The sequence below is a fragment of the Cyprinus carpio genome, chromosome B14, assembly GCF_018340385.1.
Source record: "Cyprinus carpio isolate SPL01 chromosome B14, ASM1834038v1, whole genome shotgun sequence".
In the NCBI taxonomy this organism is placed as follows: Eukaryota; Metazoa; Chordata; class Actinopteri; order Cypriniformes; family Cyprinidae; genus Cyprinus; species Cyprinus carpio.
This window is the reverse complement of record NC_056610.1, coordinates 20,238,456-20,256,069: the sequence shown is the minus strand read 5'-3', so window position 1 is coordinate 20,256,069 and position 17,614 is coordinate 20,238,456. Positions and strand designations below refer to the sequence as shown.

At 37.6% G+C, this 17,614-nt stretch overlaps 2 protein-coding genes, 1 long non-coding RNA gene and 1 other non-coding gene across 9 annotated transcripts; 2 read left to right on the top strand and 2 right to left on the bottom strand.

The window, feature by feature from the left end:
• Positions 1 to 88: 88 nt before the first annotated feature.
• On the bottom strand, positions 89 to 2,064 carry LOC109102121. The gene is made up of 2 exons (XR_002019818.2): positions 1,927 to 2,064; positions 89 to 367 (listed from the first exon to the last, which is right to left on the bottom strand). It is a non-coding gene; the product is annotated as an uncharacterized LOC109102121 (long non-coding RNA).
• Positions 2,065 to 3,475: 1,411 nt separating this feature from the next.
• pabir2 (PABIR family member 2) lies at positions 3,476 to 11,630 on the top strand. 4 transcript variants are annotated; one of them, XM_019115447.2, is made up of 10 exons: positions 3,476 to 4,422; positions 5,728 to 5,803; positions 5,885 to 5,938; positions 6,209 to 6,252; positions 6,519 to 6,573; positions 7,407 to 7,508; positions 7,616 to 7,701; positions 7,845 to 7,906; positions 7,987 to 8,083; positions 9,813 to 11,630. In XM_019115447.2, exons 1-10 carry the CDS (start codon positions 4,307 to 4,309, stop codon positions 9,946 to 9,948), a joined length of 828 nt encoding a protein of 275 aa, XP_018970992.1. In that variant the 5' UTR covers positions 3,476 to 4,306; the 3' UTR covers positions 9,949 to 11,630. The 4 variants fall into 4 exon arrangements, with proteins under 4 accessions (XP_018970992.1, XP_018970991.1, XP_042594427.1 ...); XM_019115446.2 differs by having other exon boundaries at positions 7,842 to 7,906; XM_042738493.1 differs by having other exon boundaries at positions 3,478 to 4,422; positions 9,810 to 11,630.
• On the top strand, positions 7,168 to 7,324 carry LOC122139714. The gene has a single exon (XR_006156490.1). It is a non-coding gene; the product is annotated as a small nucleolar RNA U109 (small nucleolar RNA).
• A 454-nt stretch (positions 11,631 to 12,084) lies between the features above and the next one.
• On the bottom strand, positions 12,085 to 17,398 carry mospd1 (motile sperm domain containing 1). Of its 3 annotated transcripts, XM_042738496.1 has the most exons (7): positions 17,244 to 17,361; positions 17,039 to 17,133; positions 14,167 to 14,436; positions 14,012 to 14,087; positions 13,677 to 13,909; positions 12,517 to 12,678; positions 12,085 to 12,435 (listed from the first exon to the last, which is right to left on the bottom strand). In XM_042738496.1, the coding sequence occupies exons 3-7, from the start codon at positions 14,321 to 14,323 to the stop codon at positions 12,404 to 12,406; spliced, it is 660 nt and encodes a 219-aa protein (XP_042594430.1). In that variant the 5' UTR covers positions 14,324 to 14,436; positions 17,039 to 17,133; positions 17,244 to 17,361; the 3' UTR covers positions 12,085 to 12,403. The 3 variants fall into 3 exon arrangements, with proteins under 3 accessions (XP_042594430.1, XP_042594429.1, XP_042594428.1); XM_042738495.1 differs by lacking the exon at positions 17,039 to 17,133 and having other exon boundaries at positions 17,244 to 17,398; XM_042738494.1 differs by having other exon boundaries at positions 17,039 to 17,337.
• Positions 17,399 to 17,614: the final 216 nt, after the last annotated feature.

Below are 17,614 nucleotides of genomic sequence, written 5' to 3'. Positions count from 1 at the left end.
TGTGTTTAAGGAATAAATAGTATAAGAATAAACTTAATATTGTTCTTGCATTTACAGTATTTTCAGAAATAACAACAGGTACGCGTAATGAAATAAGATCATTTAGCTCACTGCTGATTTTATTTGACAGCGTTGTTTATCTACAGTACAGACAGGTAGTGTTTTTCCATCACATACATGCAGGGGTACAGTCAGCTCTCAGCCAAGGATCTGGTGTGGCTCTTTGGAGTCTGTAAGTGCTGACAGGTCTTACTACAGCAGAACAGCAATACTGGATAACACCACATTCACCTCCAGTATTTATGTGCTGCTATAGTACATTCCCTTCTGATCTGCAGGGTTCTTTCGCTGGGTTACTCAAATGTTGCTGGTGGAACAGAGAGAAACAAAACTTATCCAACACCAAAAAAGCATGACGAGCTGCCAGTGTTGTCACAGAGCATCTGACATGTCCAGTCTCTTTCTCTCAGTGGCTTCAACTTGTGATATGACCATATTATTTTTAAAAGCATTCTTGCATGACATAAAACTAGTGTTAAGATATATTTTAGAATTTAAAAATGTACATATCAGCCATCACAACGCACCTGTTTTATGTAATTATGTAAATATTTCTTTGTGTTATCATGGTTCATTAAGAGGACGCGCGCCCCCTGATGGTTCTGAGGGGAATAACAGGGTTGTAAGATAGGCCTCAAGTTTATCTCTATGTCCTCTAATTGAAAATAAATATATATATTTAAAAAAAAAAAACTGTATCCTTTGCATTAGGTCATTATATAAAACAATAAATATGAAAATACAACCTGCAAATGAATTTAAAACAGATAATAACAAAATACTTTAGAGTTTCTGTTCATTTTGTATAAATAAAAATAAATTTGCATGTAAATAATGAGAATTTATTGTTGTTTGTAGCCTAGTTGTTGGTTAGCAACTAATAAAGAACAAAAAATAAGAGCCCTGCCAGGCAGACATGACCAGACATATCCTTGATGCATCATGTCACGGTCTGGTGTGCAGAAGGTTTTACTCCTTCTTAAAATAAATAAATATGTAGATTGAAAATTAAAAACGTGCAATTACACACACACACAAAGTGAGGAATTTATAGAAAACTTGACTTCGTGTAGGCCAACTTTGCTAGCTACACTGAAAAAACAAGCTGAATACACTTACACTTTTGTTAAACTGAAACATCAGTGTATTTAAGGCAAGTCAAAGTAACAATATAACAAGTAAAGATTATTATAGAAATTATTTATTAAATATTATGCATAGTCCATGCTGAGGTGGTAAGAAAAACTCCAGAGACGCACATTCAGCTGGATGCCACACACAGGGTGTAGTTAACTGCTGCCTACTCAGCATTTTCACAACTGTTTATAACATCAGAAATAGCCACCAGCTCAAGTGTGCGGAATCAACAATTAAAAAGCACAAAATACATATTTCCACCGTAAGCTGCCGGCCTCCTCCGAAAGCACTGTATATCTATCTACAGTCCGTGGGGTGTTTCCTCAGTTGCGATTAAACAGGTTCCCTAAATAGACAACTTCGTAGTAATAATAAAAGAGGATGTTGGTTGAGAAGATATATTGAGAAATACGAGCTGAATGCGAACGACCGATTTAAAACGCGAACTTTTGATTGACACGCGTCTAAATGAAGCGTCTTGAGCGTGCAGACCACCGAGTTACATTAAAGTGTGATACTTTTCTCTCCGCGCTCGACTACGGCACCGTTTTCAAACAAAGACTCAAAAGTAGTGAAGGCGACTCAACGCCGAGAGGCGCGTTAAACACCTCCGTCTCTCTCTCGGAAGGTCAGACGCTTCAGAAATTAATGAACAACAAGCAACTTGACAGCGTGAGAACGCGGAGGGGAAAATCCTGAAAAATAATCCCCCCAAAAATCCAAACTTACCTCGGGTCCAATCGAAAATGGCGCCGAAATGTAAAAAAACGCACCAAATTTCATTGTATGGTCTCCTGCAAAGCTTTGTGGGCGCGTGAGCTGTGCAACATCCCCCGTAGAGTAACGGAGGAGGAGTGCAACTGCAGCGTCGTGGCACGCGCTAGACACACTGTATCCCCTCAGGATGTTGTCATGCCTTTAGAAGCAGCCAACTTGATCTCAACAGACAGAGTTTCTGATTTGAATGGGGGATATTTTAATAATACCCACATTAGCTTTATAATTCAACCTCATAAATGTTTCCATGCATATGTTATTGCTCTTATTATTGATTGTTTATTGTCATTATTGTTATAAAGGCATCTGCTAAATGACTAAATGTAAATGTTTTTAGTGATACAAGCTTAATGCAAGCATTGTTGTCTCATTTCTGCATTCTCTGCTTGTTTATTAAGCTCTTCACAATCTAAATCTTTAAACCTTTAGACAAGCAACTCTCTCTGTATAGTAGTTTTGTTGTTGTTATTATTTTAATAGAGGTGGTTTTCTGTCTATTAAAGTCAGCCCAAGTTCCCAGCATCTGACCTGCGTAATGACCTTGCAGTCGTCTTGTGGCTCTCATTAGAAGAAGAGAAAAGAAAGATTGTCTGCTGCCAGTGAGCTGTAAAGAAACATGTGACTCTGGTGTTGCTCATTGCTGGTGTGTGCTGTGCAAAACCATTTTATTTAAAATTGGGTTCAGGGTGGAGAGTGTCATCACACAGTGATGTGTAATATTGTAGGATGTGTTTAGATTGACATGTAGAAATTATAAGTAAAACGTGATGGCCTGTGTCCTTATGCTTAGCCTACGAAGAGACGCTTTTGTTTTATTTATAAATACTTTTTATATGTTATCAATTAAAATTGTATGTTTGTGGTTCAAATGTTCACTTAAAGTTGATTTTCTTGTTTGACAAGCTGTTAATTAGCAAATAGTATCATGTATTGCTATATGGTGTTTATATTGTTTTATGATTCTTATGATCTGTGAGAAATCAGATGCAAAACATTGCACACAAGGAGACAAAAATAATATTTTATCAAATGATTGTGTTGTTCGTCAAACAAAACACCAAAGCCAAAAGTGGATATGACACTTGGTGGGAAACATACTGAGGCAAGTATGGACAGTTTTGCAATTTATTATATTTTAAATAAATCAAAGACTGTTTTTTATACATTTAGTTATTAGTGAACAGAATTCGGTTGATAAGTTGGGAGTAGTGGAGAACTTTTAAACACTACCATAAATGTCCTATTTATCATAGAATTTTACATTTTAAATATCCATGATGTTACATATGCATAAAGCTAGCTGTGCTGTACGTAAAACGCAAGTTTTAAAGCGTCTTTCAATTTTTAAAAGGTTGTAAGTTTAGCTTATTTCAAAGCAACAAAGAGAATGCGCATGCGTGAAACAGCGTGCGCGAGACGTGCCTATGGAACGTCTCCAGGAAGTGTGATTCCATTGGCTATTTCCCCGAACGGTTGCCATTCAAAAAGGCACGCCGGCGGCCGTAGAGTTTCTGATTGGTTCACAATGCTGTCAATCATTCCGGTAGGATCAGAAGGGGCGGGACTCTTAGCCGAGCTGTGGGTACGCTGCGGCGTCCAGAAAATAGATAAACAGAATATGCTAACCTATGATTGACGCAACTAAGTTACAAACTCATCCAACTAGATACTGATACGCCAAACAGAAGATGTCGGAGAGGAGCCGCGCGCTTGTCTTGTGATTTACACGCGTTTGCCCAGCCACCCATCACGAACAGCAGGCTAGTTAGCAGCATGATGATGGCCAGCTGAACATTGTTGTGCCTTCAGCTCGTTTTATTATCGCGCTCACGGTTTTCTGGTTAAACCTTCATGCTTTCCTGCTTTGAATTGTTGCCTTTCATGCATCCTTTCCACATGCACTCCTAGAATCGTAGTTATCTGACCGCCGGAGCTGCTCAGGTTTAGGTTCTTGTGCGCCGTTAAGCTAAGCTAACAGCACAGGAATGGTGTGCATGGGCCAAACCCCTTTCACATATTAGCTCGCAGCTAACCATTTGCTGGATCTACTAGATTAGACCATAACGTGGAGAGTTTTCTAGAAAGAAACGCGGTGCAGCTCGAGCAAGCAGAATGTTGGTTTGCAGAAACCCAAGGATCACTTCCTTAGGCATTGATCGAGACCTGCATTGACCCTTAACAACAACAACAACAACAGAGGCCCCGGTCTTTCTATACAGGCTGCAAAATGAGCACACAGTGAACTGTGACATTGATCTGCTTTGTGCCTTTCAACAATGTAGCTTTGCAACCTGCGTGCTTTTTTGCGTCATACGTTACAAGGACAATAAAGATGAACAATCAAGGAATCATGTCACAAGAGAAGATGGAGCTGGATCTGGACATCCCGTCGACACTCGATGGGCACTTGAGACGATCTAACAGTGAACCCATGATAAACGGCCTGAGGTGACGACTGGTTACATATCTTGTGATGTTTAGACCAGTATATGTATTATATGGGTATATTATTGAATGTGTCTTTCAACCTGGTGAGCTGCCTACTTAGCCATGCAGAAAGATCCAGCTTATATTGCTGGCAGCTGACTGGTTTCAAATTGGTTTAAACTAGCTAAACCAGTTTAAAGTGGTCAAGCTAGTTTTTGGAACCTGGTAGCTGGTTTACCATCTGGAAAACACAGTTTAACGGAATATTTCACCCTAAGATGAACATTTGCTGAAAATGTATTCATTCTCAAGCCATCCAAGATGTTTGTTTGCTCCTCAGAACAGATTTGAAGAAATGCTCCATTACGTTACATACTTTAAACGCCTCTGCAGTGAATGGGTGCCATCAGAATGAGAGTTCAAACAGCTGATAAAAACAAAAAACTAATGCACCTGTGAAGCAAAAACCTGCATTTTTCTAATAAATCCATTATTAAGATGTTTTTAACATGAAACCATTTACTTGAGCTCTCATTCTGACGGCACCCATTCACTGCAGATGATCCATTGGTGAGCAAGTGACGCAAATTTCTCCAAATTTGTTCTGATGAAGAAACAAACACATCTACATCTTGGTTGGCCAGAGGACGAGTAAATTTTCAAATTTGTTCTTATTGGTTGGCAAGAGGATCTACATCTTGGTTGGCCAGAGGACGAGTAAATTTTCACAATTTTTTATGTCTACAATTTTGAATTTGTTCTGATGAAGAAACAAACACATCTACATCTTGGTTGGCCAGAGGACGAGTAAATTTTTGGTTTTTTTTATGTCTGATAGAGAGCAGAGATACAAAGCCATGCTAGAATAACATGCTTTGAGTTATCAGGGCCACCAATCTCTCAAGAACAGATTGTGTTGGTAGTATAAAACTCACACATTCACATACGTCAATGCTGTTAAATACAATATTTACTCTAAATGCATACTTTAGTTTGTACAGATTTACATTTTTAAAACCCGTTTTGACCTTGTTAATGTCAGAACTAGACCTTCCGGTGAGACCCCAGACTTCTCTCTGGTGACACATGCAGGACTTCTCCAGTTATTTTATGTTTGAACCCCACCCTCTGCCTGCATTTTAAAGTGCAACACCAACATCTCAGAATCTCATCTCAGAGCCAGATCCCTGCCCTATATTTCCCCACACACCCGGATATGTTGCAAGAAGGATCTGTCACTACTTGCTCAGTTTTATCATGACTTGAAAGTTTAAATGAGTAGTTTTTAGTACATTATGATGTTAAAAAGGTCTTCTCTTTCCCCAGTGATGCTTCTCAGGTGTTCCAGAGAGAGGTTCTCCGCAGCAGAAGAAACAGTACTACTGTAGTGCGACCCAATGTGGTATGTAAAGAGTTGCAGCAGAATGCGCTCTTAATGTGCGGATTGGTATGCATTTTGCTTATTTGGATGTTTATGCTTTAGGTTCCATCTTCACCAGTACGTGTTCCTAGCACAAGACTGCAGAGGATCAAACAGGTACAAAGTTTGCATCAATGTACCATGAAATATAACTTTTCATAGCATGTCAGACTCACTACTCCTGTATATGTGCATATGGGAGGTGTGTGCTCAAAAGTACGTGCTAAAATTACATTTTGGAGTTATTGCAAACCATCAGTCTTTCAGACTTAGACTGGTTGGTAGTACCGCACTCCAACATGGCTTTATAGATATGTACACTAAGTTACTTGGTGTTGATGTGTTTGCTCATAAAGGGATTTTTTTTATTTGTTTGTTCATTTGTAGGAAGAGGGTGTTGATGTGATGAACCGTGAAACTGCTCATGAACGGTAAGAGCTCACATCTGTTGAACCTCCAGGGCATTGGTTTCTCATTTATCAGTTGCTGAAAGCAGGTTTTGTCTGCTTGCAGTGTTCATAACAATAATTGACCGGTAGAGCCCGGCATGTGCTGTACACACTAAAATGAGGGCTTCTGTTAGACTGCCTGACTCTGGTCATTTGTTGGATGGAATAATGACAGTGTTTAGTGACATATCTATTGATTTCTTCCTGTCTGTGTATTTTTATTTCCCTCATAATGTCAATCAATGTAGAGAAGTGCAGGCAGCCATGCAGATGAGCCAGTCTTGGGAGGAGAGTCTTAGTCTGGTAAGTGCCTGGTTTAAAAAAAATATATAAATCAATAAAATACACTGCCGTTTAAACATTTTAAGATTTTTGTTATTAAGTTAGCAAGTCCAAATCTGTATTTATTTGATCAAAAAATGAAGTGAAAACTGAAATTGTGAAATTAAATTAAAATAACTTTTTTTTTTTTAATTTTTTTTTTTTTTTTTTTCATTTGAATATAATTTAAAATGTAATTATTTCTATGATGGCAAAGCTGAATTTTCAGCAGTCATTACTCAAGTTATCAGTGTCACATGATCCTTAATAAATCATTATAATGTTCTGATTTATCAGTGTTGACTTTTTTCTTTTTTACTTGTGATTATTTTTAATGATTTTAAGTTTTTTTTTTTTTTTAAATTTTTTTTGTGTTTTCTTTTTTGATTTTTTGATAAAATTAGTCTGTCCTTGCTGAATAAAAGTATTAAACTTACTGACCCAAACTACTAAACAGCGTGTATATTAATAATAATATTGTAAAAAATATAATTTAGTTTTTTAATTTGTTTTTAACCTAAATAATCACTATTGTAACAACAACTGAGACAATGTTCTCACTCAGATAATATAATGATGCATGCGGTAGCTATGTTGCTACACTTCCTCTTTCCCCTGTTGATGGGATTGTGGAAGAGAAAATGGAAGCATGCTAGAAAAAAGCTCATGGAGTCAACAGGGCCACCAGTCTCTCAAGAACAGACTGGATTGGTAGTATACTACTCCAACACTACATTAATAATCAAGAGGTTAATTAGCTGTAATAATACTGCCATATTGGGTAAGTGATTACTATGGTTATGCTTTGATTCTAGAGTGATAATGATCTTGAGAAATCTTCGTCGTCATCTCCGAAGCGGATTGATTTTGTGCCTGTGTCTCCTGCTCCTTCGCCCACCAGAGGGATCGGAAAGAAGGTATCTCTTCCTTTTTTTTTATTTTTTTTTTTATAAATAATTTGCTGTACTGTTGTTGCTATTTAAGGTTTAATGCGTCGACTGCATTCTCTCTCTTCAATGAGCAGCAGTGTTTCTCTCCGTCTCTTCAAATCCTGGTGACCAGTAACGGATTGACACCCAGCCCTGTTCCCAGCCCGACACGCCGCTTCAGGTAAGTTCTGTTCAGGCATCCCGCCACAGTAGGAAAGTTTTCTGCTAGCATTAGGTATACTATAGGTATAGTATAGGTTACTATAGTGTAGGATAATAAAGTTGAGTAGCTGATGTCACCCTTGTCAAATGTTTGCCCAGCAGGAGGAGTCAGAGCCCGATCAACTGCATCAGGCCTGGTATTCTGGGCCCTCTCAAACGCAAAAGTAAGGGAACACATGTCACTTTGTTTTGTAATGTTAATTGGGATGCCTAAAAAAAGTCAAAACTTTTGGTGGATTCTCAGGTGAAATGGAGACCGAAAGCCAGCCGAAGAGACTCTTTCAGGGAACCACCAACATGCTGTCCACAGAGGTGTCCCACTTGCCTGAACTTAACACCTGGTAAGTTTTCACAGTGGACTTATTTTAAGTTTGCGTACGTTATATGTGAGGACTTGGACATTTTGAGTTATAAACTCTCCATTTATCTTTAATCAGTCAACTAGTGTTGTCCAAAAAAAAAACAACAACAATGGTATACATCAATTCATCTGAATATTCGATACATTCATTACTCGTTTTTTTCCAGTATCGATAGAAGCTGCACACTTTTGCACTCCCTTCTCTCTGACAGCGAGTTGAGACACCACCTGCGATGTGTGAAGTTTAAGTGTTGTCCATTGCATTGCCTATTTCAGAGTGAAGCGCAGCACTACAATACAACTCTCAACACCAATGGTTGAAAATTGTCTTCGACCACACCATTGACCTCAAACATGCACTCTGTTTGTTTACAATACAACTCTCAACACCAATGGTTGAAAATTGTCTTCGACCACACCATTGACCTCAAACATGTATAACATTAAAACCACACAAAACCATGTCTTTTAGAGGGCAATAAGACACACTAATCATTCAAAGGATGAGTTGCATCTTTCAAAACAGTGTTTTAGGGGTTGATCAGTTGTTTTGAGTTCACAAAGCCCAAAGTATATTTCTGTCTACATCCAGTGTTTTCAGCGTCCCACAGTGACTGTTCACAAAGCCCAAAGTATACTTCTGTCTACATTCCACAATGGTCCACGCACTGTTTTGGCAAGCAGATCATGCACACCCGCGCAAACCCGCTCTGATTTTGAAAATTGCCCATTTTGAATGGAAGCAGATTCGGAGTTTCAAAAAACGCTTTCTCGATGTAATTTTTGTTGGATGTCTCCTTATAATGCAAATGAGACATTTAATAAAATTTTTTTGTATTGTTAATTGCTTTTTAGACTTGTCTTTTTTGATGATAATGAGACTTGCTGTTTTTGTATCGCCGTTGTGCCTTTTGATTATCAGGTCTATCGTGCTAAGATAATACATTTTAAACCATATTAGTTTGAACTTCTTATATCCGGTTTTCTGAAGCACACGCACAGAAAGCAGCTGTCACACGGCATAAATACTAAAGTGAGTTTTCTTTCATGTCTGACTGCGCTTAAACTGTCAAATACACACAAGTTTGTTAAACACATGAATTACAAAAGCAGTCGGTTATGTCTGTGAAGGTAAACAACTGGGAAAGAAATTGGATGTTTATGTTGGTTGTGTGTGGCAGCAGCAATATACGGTAAGTGCATCAATAAACCCACTGCTCTCTTGTCTCCTCTGAGGCTGGGACTCTAAACAGTGTTCTGTGCTCGTCTGTGCAGCCAAAGACAGAACAGTTAGCATGCTGTGTTCCAACTTTCACCATGGTGTTAGAACTGGTACACCGTTGTGGCTTGCGAAAACCATGACGGTGCCATGAGTGGAAACTTGCGGTAATATTATAATGAGATCCCCTTACAACGTCACTGGGGCAGCAAAATCAGAGCGCCTCATTCTTTCGAGAACTTGTAGAGAAAGGCTTGCCCAAAAAAAATCCCACGTTTTCTGGGTTGGTAGATTTGGTTTTAAAATCAGTTGCAATCATTTTAGAGATTATATTTTGTCATGTGAGTCCATTCACAATATAATTCTGGCTTAATTATTTGGGAAGCCTTTACACAACAGTAAGCTTGTTTAATTTTGTTTTGAATGAATTCCAGTTGTGAAAAAGGACCTGTCTCTAACTGTCTGCTTTCTACATGTATCTCTCCAGCAGTCTGTCTCCAGATCTTCTGGATGGGAGTCTCAGTAGCGTCGGCTCCTCCTCCGACTCTCCCGCCAAGATGGAAGGAGTGTCTCCCTCCTCCAGTAACTCGCCCCTCACGCCGCTTCAGGACCTCTCCCCTAAGTGATCCGCTGAGCGTCACGGACATCACAGGAGGACTGGGCCGCTTCTCAGGCCCTTTTCCACTCATTTTACTTTTGTTCCCAATGCCTTCCCAAAATGGCTTTCGTTCTTTTCCTGAATTGTTCTGTTACGTTACATTTAAAGCGAGGTGCGAGAGTTTTCCGTGTGGGACAGACCCTAAGGGCATGGAGAGACTGTGGATGTTTTTTGCATCAGCTGCTATAAATAGATGTAAAACATGGTGTATAGATCTGTATCAAAGCGAAGGACATCACCGAGGAGGAACGTGGATTTTGTTTTTTGTTTTGGTTCCCTAATGGGGCAATTATCTTTTTGATAACGCTTTGAAAAGAAAACTGCTGTAAACAGGAAATCAACTACAGGCACGTTCTTTGCTTTACAATCTCAGCTTGCCAACCGGTATTGTGTGTGAGAATTTAACTTATTTTTTTTTTTTTGCTTTTATTTGTATGTAAGTATGTACATAAGATTTGTGGCAAAACTTGCAGAAGCAAAGAGCTCGACCGGCAAACTGACAGTCGCCTCTTCTGGAGTTTTATTAGCGGTGCAACTGCACTTTAAAGGGGCAGAATTTCATTTTGGGCTTTGGTCTGAATCTGCGTATGTAGTTTTTCAAGAATGTTCTTTTCTTGATTTTCAAGTAGGTGGAGGAAACGTGTTCAGATCTTGGCACTTCATTCTCTGTTAGAATGATATTCATGGTTGATGTACACAGCTACTGCAGATGGGATTTATTATTGCAGCTGTTGGTAACCACTAAACCCTCGATTTGAACACTACAGAGAAACGTAACTGCCTGTTGAAGCTTGTCAACCTAAAGACGTGCATACAGCCGTGTTGTCAGAGAATGGCGCACGACATTTGTTATTCAGGAAGGATTTGGAGGAGAATGCGCTCTACAGGTGCAGTTAAAAGCATTTTCGGGGGTTTTCAGAGGCTGTTAACAGTCACTCGTTTGGCAGTTTAAAATGTGGAGCCGAAGTGCAAAGAAATGAAACCCTCTCATCAAAAATGTCATTTGTGGAGTTTTAAATGTAATCTACTGATACCGAAACAAGTGTGCCATTAAATTTGTATATAAGAGAAATGTACAACTGTAATTGTACTTCATTGTTTGGGGCTGTAGTTACTTTAGGAAATAGTGTTTTCTTTTGTAAATGGTTTTCTAAATTTCATTACAAGAAATTGCTTTATTTCCTCAAGCATGATATGATGTATCATAAATGAATTTTTCTGTGCAAGAAAGTGATTGTAAAATCTTTTTTTTTTTTCTCAATTTAAGTGAATTGTAAGAGTGAGGATTTTTTTTTTCACGTAAGAAAAGTGACACCGCAGTGTAAATCTTTTTCTGAATGTCTTTGCAAACAAAAATACAGTAAGTGGGTCGTGTGGATCCAGATTCTGTCCTGTAGTGATGGGTGAAGTGTTTTTGTAGTTTGCTTCGCTGGTTTGTTTTTTGTCCTGTGGACGTGTCAAGATTCTTTATTTAATGATTTTACTGTGTCCTATCGCCTCATGCAGTACTTTTAAAGCCTGTGCACATGAACTCTGTCGAGGAGGACTTGAGTGCTGTCATGAGGACGTGTAGTTGTGCTGTCTGAACAAATCTTGTTCCCATCATATCAGAGACTTCCGGATGTCAGAAATAAATTATTTGTCCTGCTATTTTGTTGCCTTGTCTTGTGATATCAGACTTGTTTGCTGTTGTCCGTCTGGTTGTTTTCAAATACATAATGGTCATAACGGATGTTAAAAAGTACTGTTGTCTCTTTTTGTGTCCGTGCACTTCATTTACAGTCATAATTCATATTTCTGCTTTACAGTGGATGCTTTTCACAGACTGATGCATTTCTACAATTAGCTTTGTGAATGTATCAGTTAACTATTTTTAATGTTTTTGAAAGTCATGTTCACAAAGGCTGAATCAAAAACAGCAAAAATAGTAATAAAATATGATTATAATAGAACTGAACATTATGTTTTTAACAATCAATTTCTTTATTTGATGTGGCATCTATAGAGATTACTGTGCACAAGATTTAAGCAGTGGACAACCATCAGAACATAAAAGCCATTTTCAGTTTTGAGAAAAGCAACAAAAAGCCACAAACACTGAATATGACGTATAACAACACATTTAATTTAATGTATTCATGTTCCTCTACACCCCCTCCCACTTAACATAATAGTCAGCCGGATTCAATGCCTGCTCAGGCAGTGTTCGGCGTGTAAACAGAACCCTCCCCTCGCCCATGGATCTTTGTCTTCATTGTGTCAGTGAGTTTGTGATGATCATTTAAGAAGTTAGTTCCTGTTTATAGGGAGTTTTTCAGACGTGCTTCCCCTCCATCCTCACAACCCTCCTGGCTGTGTTAATGTCCATATCTCCCCTCTTCATCGTTTTAGTTCCTTTCAACGAGATCGTTTCCAAGAGCACTTCAAGTGCGCAGAATAACCATTGTAAGAAGACCTGTGCGATATGGATAACAAATCATGATAGAGTGCACAAGACAATATATATTTGCAATTTGATGCTTTTTTCGTGACTCACCTAAAACATAAGCAGCTACAAGTTTCTTGTTAACACTTAAGTGGAGGTAGACAGGCACTGTGGATTCCTGCTCTCCCAGAGTTGGGAGCATAAGGGCCGCCATACACACCAGACCTAAAAGGACAGTGAGGAGGCTAGGGCCCCCAGACGCTGTGCGGCTCTCTGTGCAAACACAGAAAAGGAAGAAGCAGATGGTTTTAAAATGAAAGCAAACCACCAAACAATAAAAATAATACAGCTCTCTGACTCCACTCGGTGGTAAAATAGTTAACAGCAACAGCTTTAACAGAGCTCAGTCAGGCCTAAAGCTAGCAGGGAAAAGCTGTATACAGCTGTATTTTATTTTACACTGTATACAGTTATTTTCAAGCAAAAGTGCATTTATAAATTTATGAGTTATATTACACCAGCTTGTTACAAATTATATATTTTTTTATGTTTTGAAAATAGAAAAGTAAAAATAAAAAAATATTACTTCTAGTAAATATATAAAAAAAACCTTGCTAAATTTCAATTTGTGAGGAAAACCACATTTTTAAAAAAAACTTGTATATTGCAATGAAAACTGTAAAGACTATTTTACATTTAATATGATAAATATAAATAGGATTTCCAGTCAATATAAAACTCCATTGCTCTTTTTTCATTTTTTTGAAACAAATGAAGAAACCTTTAATTTATTTATTAAGAAAAGAAAATAGAAATGGACTGAAACTTGTACTTTTGTAAATAAAAAAGAAAAACAATTAAAAAAATTACCATTTAATAAAAAAAAATTTTAATAATATTTTAATATTAATGTTAATATTTTAACACATTGCTAAATTTCAATTTGTGAAGAAAACCAATAAATAAGTAAATACATAAAGAGTAACTTGCGTTTTTGTGAAGAATTTTATTTTATTTTATATATATATATATAATTATTTATACTGTACTTCCATTTTACTTTAATAGTGTGATGCATTTCTGACTGAACAAGAGATATAATTTTATTCTTAGTGAATTACCTGGATTCTAAAAAGTTTTTAGTGACTGGTGGAAAAGATGGAGAAAGCCATTACTCTTTGATGAAAGATTACAAGCACCTATGAATCAATCACAGCAGTAACCAAGAATGCGTATTAAGAACATAAATTCACGTTGACTGTAAAATGCACCTGTCTGGAATGCAGTCTGCTCAAAGAACACTCTGTCGGCAAGCTGCTCCTTCATCCTGCGCTCCTCTTCCTGGGGCCGGACCTGGGGCTGCTCCTGAGCGGCGGAGGGCAGCAGAGTGGCCATCACTTCCTTCCTGCCCAAAGCCTTCCTCTGACTCTGCTCAGACACCTGCAGCCGGAACTTATCAATCACCCCGTAATGACAGGCCCGCACGTCCTTATGGCGGATCACACTGTTTGGCAAAAATCACAAGAAATGGAAGGTTATAAAAGGCTGAAACAAATCAAAACGACATTTTTCTGTTTCAAATATTGTGCAAGACCTGGAAACTTACATATCCACGCAACATTGCGGTTTAACAGCACCAGTGGCATCCACCACGGCATACTTGTTTGGCGCTGTGCACAAAACTGACGGAACAGCAATCAGTTAAAAAAGGAAGGACCACTGCCACACACTACAGATACTAAAACAAAATGTATGACTTACCTTTGAATTTAAGAGCAAACTCATAAGGGTTGTAGAGGGTGAGCACCTGCTTATGTGAAGCCTGCTCATCTGCGTAGAACACCAGCTCAGTGGGGAACACAAACACTGGAAGGCTTCCCTCCACTAGGTCAGGCTGCCGGCTCTGCTGCTGCTGCATTGGCTTCAGCTGAGCTCACGTCCTCCTCCCTTTATCGTCTCTGAGCTGAAACGGTGCAGAGATCCAGTTCTAAATGCAGCCAGTTCAGCTCTTCGGCAGCATGACGTTCATCTCTGAAATGACAGAAATGGGGGCCACTTCATCATGACAGACAATAGGAGGTTTAAATAAAAATAACCACGTTTGTCATAATAATAAAAATAGACATCAAAAATACACAAAAACCCACGTTTAGTGGGAACTGAATGGCTGTAGGCACTATGTGTAAATGTGTAACTGTAACACTACTGTTCAAAGGTTTGGTGTCAGTAAGATTTTATTTAAAGCAATTAATGCATTCCTGTCACTTTTCATTAAAGACTGTTATAATGTTACAAAAGATTTCTATTGCAAATAAATGCTGTTCTTTTGAACTTTCTATTCATCAAAAAATCTAGTGTCCATAAAAGTATTAAGCATATATTAAGTTTTCAACATTAATAGTAATAAGATTTATTACTGAGCAGCAAATGAGCATATCAAAACATGATTTCTGAAGGATCATGTGATGCTGAAGACTGGAGTAAAGATGCTGAAAATTCAGCTTTGGAATCATAGGAATAAATTATATTTTAAAATACATTTAAAGAGAAACCAGTTCTTTTTAAGTGTAATAATATTTCACAATATTACTGCTTTTAATGGATTTTAATCAAAGTAATGCAGTCTTGGTGAGCATAAGAGACTTCTTTCAAAAAACACAGTGATTTACTGCTTTTAATGGATTTTAATCAAAGTAATTAATGATCAGCAATAGTTCAAGGTAATTTCAGTGGAAAAGTGGCTAAATAGTGGGCCATGACCAAAAATTATCCAAGTCTGTTCTGATGCAGATGGCTAAATGCTAAATACACATAATGAAACCCAACTAACTATATAATTGTGCATGACTAAGATAACAAAAAGGAGGAGAAAACACTTCCCATATCAGCCTTGACATCAAAGGCTGCACATTCTATCAAACTGTAAATCTATTTTTGGCACAGATTCATCCGTCAACTTGGTATAAGCAGCCAAACTAGACAGAGACCAAAAAGAGCAGACTATCTGAGAAGCACTCAAGCGCAAAAAAATTCTACTGTGAATTATCAGCTGTTATTTAAATGATCCAACTCTATAACTATTTAGAAACTAAAATGATCAATTATCCTATTCCATGTGTCATGATAATAATTTATCATGTTGTTAGGCCTATGCAGTTTGTGGTAATATGTCAATATTCGAGCTGAAAGACATTTCTTGTACAATAAACAACTTTGGCAATGCTGGGCAAATTGACATCAAATCTTGAATCCTAAAACAAAACCAGCTGCGGACTAACGCAACAGAAGGTTTAAATAAATTACATCTGACAGCATGAATAAGTCTAAGTAACAACAGATTTATTTGCGGCATGAAAATAATCAAAGCATGCTTCAGAAAAGCGAAGCAAAGACATGCATGAATTGAAAAGCTGTTGTTCTCGAAAACGGGTAAATATTTTTATTGTAAATGATGAGCTGTTATTTAGACGATCAAAATTCATAATCATTTAGAGACCAAAACGATCGATTTTCAATAGTGTCAATATCTCTTGTTGATAATTAGTATTAGTAAAAAGTATTAGTAAATCTCAGTGTTTGCGTTAAATGACATTTTGTACAATAAACAACATGTACAGTGACAAAATATGACATAAAACAAAAGCAGCTGAGAACTACGGCACCACAATGTTTAAATAAAATTACAAATTACATTAATAATAATTATAAGTAACATAAAAGTTTCTCCCAGACTTATTTTCGGCATGAGAATAATCAAATGCTTCAGAAAACTAAACTGAACACGCATGAACTAAAAAAAACCCTTTTGTTTATATAAAATTACTACTGCTAATATAGATATAGATGCAGGTAAATAAAACGAAAGCCAAAGGAAAATGCAAGGCACGTGTCAATATAATCTGATAATGTTGTCAGTGTAATAGTGACTAATGGATGATGGCCAAGATATCGAGCTCCTGTCTCCACGTGGCGAATCATGTGATCCGTGTTTACTGAATTCGTCTGAAACTCAAGGATTTCGCAATACGATCTAAAGCAATAAATAAATAAGGTCAAACTTAATCGTCTTTAACATCATACCAGTGAGGTCAATGACACAGCATGACAGCTGGCAGATACAAGAGTGTCTGCTCTCAAATATCAGTCCAGAGATGAATTTAACTGGCTTTTACAAATGTCAGATAAATACACCCAACAGGCACGTAAAAAACAACAACGCTACCCCTCAACTAAATACTAACACCCCCTTTAAGTGTCCTCTGTATAATACTGAAATCCCCGTCGAATGATTGATGTCTAGCTAGAGAGTGTCTAGAGCAGATCGTGACAGACCCTTTGTCCTCTTGAAGGCTGTTTTGTTGTTTTGTTGACTATAAGCAGAGATCGCTATATGTAATATGCCATTCGTATTTTAATAAACCTACATATTAAAGCGTCCATTTGCGACCGCAAACCGTGTGATGTCAACATTTCCTTACATACAATACATCTGGATGTCTAATGTTTAACAGAATTCAAGAACGATATCAGTAACGGTACGGTATCTGCCTAAAATATGATTAGCAAACGCTGTCATTTCAGTTCTTCACAGTAACTAACATTTAATAAGACGTTCCGCTTGCAAATACTGTACCTGATGAAAATAATTCAGTAGACAAGATGTTTAATATCGTTCAACAGATGCACTGGATGTTGTCGTATTGCTGGTATGCTTAACATATATTCACGCTAGCATAACAATAAGGTAAAATCGAGATGATAACAGCGTTTAATATTACTTTAACCTACTTAAAGAGGTTATCTAAAGAATAAGGTATATCGAAAACAAATATGTTTACCTCACTCCCGTTTACCGTTTAACGATATTTATTTCAAATCCCACCCCGTTTACTTTTTCTTTGTCAATAATACGCTGCAAGGCCGCGTTGAATGCTGGGATACTGGAGGGCTTCCGCCGAAGTCCTCTGTGACGTCACTGGGGTTGGCAAATGTACTTTCTGTTATTTATAGTATTTTTCTCTGGAAATGTTTTCAGAGGATAAATGACGTTCGTCTTTCGTTTTATACCTCTAAATCTTAAACACAGTTTTCCGTTATGAAAAATCTTAAAAGGACAGTTCACCCTAAAATACAAATCCTGGCATTACTCGCCCATGTTGTTCCTAAACCTGTGTGTCTTTAAACCTTCACTGGAAGAGTAAAAGAGAAT